General features: G+C 46.6%; 2 protein-coding genes across 4 annotated transcripts in view; one reads left to right on the top strand and one right to left on the bottom strand.

Annotated features, from left to right (window-relative positions):
- Positions 1–7,946, top strand: part of Lrpprc (leucine rich pentatricopeptide repeat containing) — a 103,516-nt gene that overhangs the window by 82,260 nt on the left and 13,310 nt on the right. The gene's annotated exons all lie outside the window — the stretch shown is intronic.
- Positions 5,671–7,946, bottom strand: part of Abcg8 (ATP binding cassette subfamily G member 8) — an 18,967-nt gene continuing 16,691 nt past the window's right edge. For all 3 annotated transcript variants that reach the window (XM_005354687.1, XM_013348991.1, XM_005354686.1), the window contains 2 exons: positions 7,376–7,503; positions 5,671–7,302 (listed from right to left, as the gene is read on the bottom strand). In XM_005354687.1, coding sequence (XP_005354744.1) covers positions 7,165–7,302; positions 7,376–7,503 — 266 coding nt within the window. In that variant the 3' untranslated portion in view covers positions 5,671–7,164. The remainder of the gene's footprint in view (positions 7,303–7,375; positions 7,504–7,946) is intronic.

Below are 7,946 nucleotides of genomic sequence, written 5' to 3'. Positions count from 1 at the left end.
TGTCTACATGTTATTTCTAAAATGTACTTGAGGAAAAATAAAGAAGTGAAACTGAATTTGTGTTTCTATGTGTAAATACTCGTCCACTATGTCACCAGTGAGCGCATATACTTGGTCCCTGCCCTCTTGCTCCTTTCTCTAAGATGGCTCTTCATATCCAGCAGTGCTTTTCCAGGGAGAAACTGAGAGTGGAGGGGCCATGCTGTGGCCGTGTCTGCAGCTCACAGCCTCTCCCTTCTGCCACGGGGCTTTCTCGAAGCTCCTAACATGAAATCTTGGTTTTGACTTCCTTTGGTTTCAGGATTTTGTTAGTCCACGTTGCACCTTACACCAGACTCACAACTGTAAACTTACAAACTGGACATGCGATTTATAGGAATAAGTAAAATACTGGTTTGTAATGAAGTTTACAAGCGGTCAGTATTCCCTGTGTTGTCCGTACACTTGCTAGAATCTACGTGTGCGTTGTAGCTTTAAAGCAGACTTCAGATAGGCGCGACAGTTCCCCTCTCGGGTAATAGGCACCCCAGTATAGGGAAGGAGGTGATGCTGGAAATGTTTCTTTGAAAGTCACCTCGGTTTGTATTCCTCATTGATTTGAACTGGGTGTCTACACTCCCACTGTTTAAGAGACTGTCAGGCCACAGGACAGGACTTGGGTGCTGTTTGCTGTTCGTGCTGTCCCCTCTCTATGGAACTCACCCTCCAGTGTTCAACCAGTGTCTACCACAGGAAGGAAGGTGGATGGAGAGAAACTGTGGGGTGTGTGTGCATGCGTGTGCTTGTGCCTGGGACAAGCTGTGCTCATTTCTACTTGGCTTTGTGGAGTGAGATGCAGGACCAGACACTAAGCCAGCCTGGATTCCCAGCCTAGAAGACACCACAGAGGTTGCTCCCGTTCCTGCTATACAGCACAGGACCTGCATGTGTAGTTGAGCCGTTGTCTGGCCTGCCGGGAGCCTCTCTTACCCACCCGTGGCCAGTGACCCCAAAGCTGACCTAGTTTTGCAGTTAGGCCAGCCCAAAGGAATTGATCTGACGTTTCCTTGTTCGCTGGCACACCTGGGTGAAATACAGCTTTAGGGAGCGATTGGAACTTTATGGCCATCCTTGGAAACCTGAGGTGCAGTCACATTCGCTGGAATAATAAATGGGTGTTAAAGGCACCCCCATCTAGCATTCTGAATATATGTTTAAAAAGATTGCCTGCTCAAATATCTTTACCATTAGTTTTGTTCCCATTTTGAATATTGATATTTATAGAGTAATAATTGTATTCTAAGTGACTTATAAATGCTTCCTCAATATATCATATCTACTTTGAAATAAATAGAGCTACAGAGTAAACTAAGTTGTGGATTCTAAAAAGGAGCATGATTGTAAACTTTTGGAAAGTGTGGTATTTTATATATAATGTATGTTCATGTACCAAAAACTAATATAATTTAGATGGAATTTCTCTGAATAAAGTGTATTTTAGTACTTAATGAACTGCCATTTTTTTACCCTGTCAAATATATGAGGCCTATAGTCTTGGATTTTTAGAAATTGTCTGACCTCTGTCACAGGGAGCTTCCTTCTCTTCTGGCTTGTGGAGAACCAGTGAGTCTCCCACTGTGCTGAGGAGAAACGGTGTCTGAGATTTCTGAGGGACAAAGCTACCAAGAATGGAGAAATTGAGCTAGGTGTGATGGTGCACACATTTAATCCCAGCACTAGAGGCAGAATCAGGAACATCTCTGAGTTCCAGGCTAGCCTGGTCTACATAGTTCCAGGACACCTAGGATTACATAGAGAAACGGTCTCAAACAAATGAAAAGAATTGAGAAATAGCAGTTCTGATACATGTTGACACTCAGTGAAGGGGCAGATGCCTGTCAGCTCTGGAGAGATGGTTCCAGAACTCATGTGCCACGAGGGTGCTTACTGCCCTCATCACTACCTGCCCAAGGCTCCTGTGGCTGCGTGCATCTCCCGTTAAACCTGGACAGATTGTGAGCTTTGCTTTTGGTTCCATAGTCTATCCTCAGACCTGCAGGATAACATTGGATTAGATTATCTGTAGTGAGTTCCATGACTTCTATGTGGTTAGCACTGAACACCGACTGCCATGTCAGGCACCTGTCTTGCCTGATTATCAGGGTAAAAAAACAAGTCCATTTACGTAGGTTCACGGCACTAAGTCAGATGGCCAAGACTGTTAAAAGGCTTTTTCTTGGAGCTAGAGAGATGGTTTGGTGCTTAAGAGAACTTGCTCTTGTAGTGGACCTGGGTTCAGTTCCCAGCATCCTTACGATTGCTCACACTCATCCATGTGTGAAACTTCCTCTAGAGCCCACTTCTGACCTCCTTGGACACTGCATGCTCATGGTGTGTTTAAATGCAGGCAAAACAATTTTTTTAAACATTGTTCCCACTGGGCATGGTTATGCATGCCTTTAATCCCAACATTTGGGAGGCAGGGGCAGGTAGGTATTGTCAAGGACAACCATGGGTACACAGACCCCGGCTCTAAAAAATGAAAAAATACCTATGATAATACAAAAATACAGCAGACTAAAATAGTGAACTCTTTAAACAACAAAACATAATACAGTGTTCACAATAATGCAATGTTTGCACTTTTGAACACCTTACTGTAATGAGAAAAAACAATCCTCCATTTAATCCAGTGCCCAGTATAATCAAGTTTATGAGTCCCGGTGGATTATAAGCAAGCTTTATGTCGCAAATCACTCTTCCTGGCATAATTCCCGTCCCCAGTCCGCAGTGTGCACGTTCTGCATGCTTTTCCTCGTGGCTTTCAGGACAATTTCCATTTAATATTTGCCTTTCTGAAGAAAAAAAAATATGTTTGTAGAGTTTCTAAGCAAAAGCAACGTTTCCTCCAGCGTGGTGGAACTGGGAGCCACAGGAGGTCCAAAATCACGGTAATTTATCGCTTTGCTGTTGTACAATCATGCGTGGGAGTGTTTCCATTAGAAATGTATCCTGCATTCAGGCCAGCAGACTTACAAAGCCCACATTATGCGGCCTTAGTACAAATGAAGAAAATGGCTGCATTAGCAAATTCAGCTGTCACTTTTTTTTTTTTTTTTTGCATAAAGAATAGAATCATCGGAACCAGGTAAGACAGACTAGAATCCAGACTTCCTGCTCCGGCAAAGTGCTTTGGTCCTTAACATCTTCACTGATCCCACCCCGGGCAGCACCTTGGAACCATTCGCCTGTATTTCCAAGGCCACATGTTCCAGTGCTCTGCAGACCTACTAGTGGGTTCACAGTAGGGCGCTTGGGCTGAGTCACGTGGATCCAAGGCCATGATTCCCGTTTATGAGGGTCCTGGTTTGTGCGTGTTGGACAGTTCCCTCTCGTGACTAGTCTTTGGTTCCCACATGTGGCTCAGCTGGGAGAGCTGGAGTCCTCCAGAAGGCAAGTTCCTACAGAAAGCACCACCGTCAGTGAGGCCAGCAAGGCATGATGTGAGATCTCCAGTAAGTTGACCCACCTGTCACTGTGGGAGGAGCTCGCACAGGAGGGAACCTGTGCTGCCGTGCAGTTAAGACAAAAGCTTGCCTTTTTAGCAAGGAACAACAGAGCTATCCTCAGTTTGGAGGAACAACACCTCAACTTTACAAACAATAAACAAGCATGTCACCTAGCCAGTGGGCAGCTGCTCGTGCTGGGAAAGCTCGGCCGGCTTCTAGTGCTGCTCTTCTCCGCACTCTGCCCTCTAACCTGGACACAGTGTTGCTCTGGATCAGGACCCTGACAATTCGTTTCAGGGTCGGGGCTCAAGTCTAACTTGTTAATTACTTTCTCTGCCACCAAATTATTCACCCCAGCTATTCAGCTCGACCATTCTAGATGAAGAACCAATTTATCAGACGCAAATGACGTCTGAGTCGAGACTGGCGCAGACTATTAGCAACTAAGAACGTTTCAGGCATAGGTACTGGCTGTGTTGTCCCAAGAATTTGCTTCCTTTGCAGCCGGCTCCCACGCTGTGCCTTATGGTGAGTCTGCACTAAAGCTGGTCCCCTGTGCTGGGCTAAACGTTGCTGCTAAGTGACTAATTTAATTTTGGAAGAACCCTTGGCCACAGGACTTGAGTTTGACATAATTTTCAATATCTCTGTTGTATGTGAGTGGTTTAATCTGAGATCAAGAGCTTTTTAAGAATGAGTGAAAAACAAGAGCAAGCAGGAGATCTACCTCTGTGGACTGGCTCAACCCGGGGAAAGATTATGTCTTAAGTAATCTTTTTAAGAACAAGAGCGGTTTAAAAAAAAAAATCACAAGGACTATTGGAGTCAACACAGGTGATTATTTTCGGTTTAATTGTTGTATCCCCCCATCAATAGCGTAACTTGAATTTGGAGAGCTTAAAATGTAAATTTCAAAACCTTCGTATTCGGATCAGGAGTCTACAAGCTGCAGCCTCAGGCCAAAGCCAGCAGCTGTGTGTTTGTGTAAGCTGTTTTATTGGAACACATCCACACCCTCCACACACTGCTATGGTTGAAGCAGCCTTCACACCGGAACAATAGTGACAGATTGTGACAGGCTATATAGCTATCAAAGCCCAAAATATGGATCCTTAGCAGCAAAACTTCTCAGCCCACAAGAAAATTCTGCTCCTTTGCTTTGCAGGATAAGGGATCACTGAAGGATATAGGGTGTCCCTAGGGCCCTGGCCCTTTTCTTCCTAGGCCTTGTGTGCCCTGGAAAACACTTTCAACAACACAAACCCATGAAGTTAGAGTATTGAGGTGCATAGGCACTGGCCTGTGTGTGGGGAGACAGGATGGAGGTCTGCTCTGAGGACAGGCTCCAAAGAACCAGTAGCTGTCTTGAGTTTCGGCATCTCTTGTGCTCCAAGTTCTGGGTACCACAACACACTGAGTGGCAAACACACAAAGTCAGATGACATCTCTCAGTGGCTTCCAACCTTCCCCTTCCCACTCTCTCTATCCAGGCCTAAAGACAGCAGGTCACCTAACCAGAACAGAGCTGGGATCTAGGGAGGGAATTCTGTGCATGTGGAGTGAGCAGACTGTCCACACAGGAGAACCATGACAGGATGTACAGTACAAGCGGGATTCAGCAGGTGAGGGACACAGACACCAAAGCCAGGTGTCTCCCAGAGACAGGAAGACAGATGGATAAGAGCTAGCACTGGATGGCAAATTCTTGACATCCAGTCAAGATGAACGTACATGCAGTTATGACTGTGACTGCACACATGTCCCCCCACATACATGTGTTCATTCATTCTGCCAGTGGAGAGCCCTGATGCAGTAACCGGCAGCAGCAGAACAGATTAATCCCTCGGGTCTAGGCTTCTATCATTTCCCACTAAAAAGAGTTGTCTACAGAGAAACATACAATTCCAGGACTGGGCTGGGGAAATGCAAGATAATACCACAAATACTTCATTTTGTCAGGGCCCTCAATGAATGACAGAGGCCTGATTAAGAAGATGCAGAAGCCACCTTGAGCGTTCCACTGGTCAAGTCAGGGACAACCAGAGCATCAAAATTAATGATAGCAATGGATTATAGCTTGCTGAATTAAAATGGGATTCCACAAGTATATAATTTATGCCAATAACTCGGTAAGTAAATGGAAAGCTTGATGAAGAATGAGCAATAAACAGTTTCTAGGCACTGGCACTCAAAAGGTTTATTCTTTATGAAAGGAGGAAACACGGACATGTGGGAGTCCGACAGACAGGCTTCCATCAGGCCACCAAAGTGCGCCTCTGTGTGCAACAAGTGGAAAGCACACGCCGCTTACTGTGACTTATTAAAGCAATGCCATTTCTCGGTATTCTGACCAAAGGTGCCCGGCCTAGACTTAATCCTTAAATACACCACATAAACCCAAGCCTAGAGTCAGGGGCATTGAGGAGCTTTCCAAACTGAGAGAAACCAAAGAGACATGACAATCAAACGGTGCCCTTGACTCTGGTCTGGATGAGGAGGAAGAACACTGGATCTCTTTTTGGATCTTGAGTGGCATCTGTATACCGAACGGTGGCAATGGGACTGTGCAGACTCCCGGAGTCTGCTGGGTGCTGGGAAGGACAGTCGCTGCTCACACTGAGGTCTGCACTTAAGTCACAGGGTAGCCTGAACACATGGATGCTGAGTCCATGGGTCTGGGTGGCCCTGGGATTCTGCCTATCTCATCTGTAACCAGTGATGTTCTAATGCTGGCCAGGGACCACACTAGACATAGGCTCTGGAGGACTGGGGGAGAACATCTCTCTTGGCCGCAAACACCCTGTCACTGTTTCTTTCAGTGCCTGACTTTAGTTTTCCTGTGGGAACAACCCCCTCCCATCCCTGTGCCTTGAGTCAGAAGCGCCTCGATACAGGCGTATAGCATATAGCCTGGGTGTTCAAGCAATCCATCCACTGGCCATTAGGAAAGGTTAATTAAGGTTAATCCTGAGACCCAGACAGTGGGACTGGGGTGCAACTCTGAGGCCTGGCTGGACCAGCATAACCTCTGTAATCTGTTTCTAGAAGCTTCTTGAAATCCAAAACCAGTATCTCAGGCCTGGCCTTTGCTCTCTGACCCTCAAAGACCTCAGGATGTTTTTATTCCACCACACAGCAACCATGGAGAAGACGTTCAATAGCTCTTAATTGTTCATCTTTGGGGTTTGGAGTCTATGGATCCACACAAAGACAAAAGATGGCATTTTGCTAGTCTGTTTTAGGTCACCTTCTGTAGTGGGAATGGCTTAACATAGGGTATGAGGATGGTGGGCAATAAAGCTGAGCATTTTACTATTAAACCACTATTCTTTCTGGTTTGATAGAAATTCCAGAAATTTCGGCATAGCCTGGCTACTCAATTTATATCTAACTGGCTCCCATTCCATACTGGGTTGTTTACATAAAGATATAACCAACGAACATAAATGAGCAACATTGCAGGTGCCACCAAGTCCCCATTTTTTTCTCCCATCACAAGCCCAGGCCAGTGATCAAAAATCCCTTTCAACTGTCTTTATTCTACTGCCATCCTGTGGCTGACCTATGCCACTGCAGCACCAAGGGGCGCACGCTTCTGGGATCTGGGTAATCTTTGTCCTCACTGTTGTCCACGGGAGGCGGTCAGCCCTGGGAGAAAGGTACCACCGCCGGAGCATCACCAGTCTTGAAGTGACTTCTGTTTGATAAACTTTAAGGACAGATAGTACAGGAACAGGAAGCCACAGCTGATGCCAGTGACGATGAGGTAGATAGCATAGAGTGGGTGCGAGTTCAGGTCCATGATATCAGTCATCTGCCGACACAAACATGTGGTGAGCTCCTCTCAGGAGCCCTTGAATTGGGAATCCCCAGCCTTCATTACTTACCTTTTCTCCAGGAACTGTGAAGGTATGGTTGCCGACCTGCACTGTGTAAGGGTATCCATTGAATTGAATTTGCATTAGCCCCGAGAAACACCAGCGGAGGAAGGACAGTTTGGAAATCCATGCTGGTACTGAAGACAGACAGCAAGAGCTTGGTTATTTACACTGTCTCTGCTGACATTTCTGACTGCCCTGCTAAGTCTCCAACCACTCCTAGAGAGAGGAGTCGTGCTGGCTGGAGCCAGGAGAAGAGTCCTCTGAGGACCAAGGGACAAAAGAGATGGGGGGGGGGCAAGGAGTAATGTCTGTGGCTGGGGACACTGTGCTGACAAGGCCAAGGAGGGGTGACTCACATGCTTGGTCCCGACCAGTTCTAGATAGCCATTTCATTATACTGCGTATACTCAACCATCCCCACACCAGAGACCCTGAGCCCGGGGAGCACTCTGCTGGGAGAGGAGGATCCTGAGTCTGGGGAGCACTCTCCTGGGAGAGGAGGACCCTGAGCCTGGGGAGTCCTCTGCAAGGAGAGGAGGATACTGAGCCTGGGGAGCACTCTGCTGGAAGAGGAGGA

The sequence above is a fragment of the Microtus ochrogaster genome, chromosome 16 (genome assembly GCF_000317375.1).
Source record: "Microtus ochrogaster isolate Prairie Vole_2 chromosome 16, MicOch1.0, whole genome shotgun sequence".
NCBI lineage: Eukaryota > Metazoa > Chordata > Mammalia > Rodentia > Cricetidae > Microtus > Microtus ochrogaster.
This window is presented reverse-complemented; position numbering and strand designations above follow the sequence as displayed.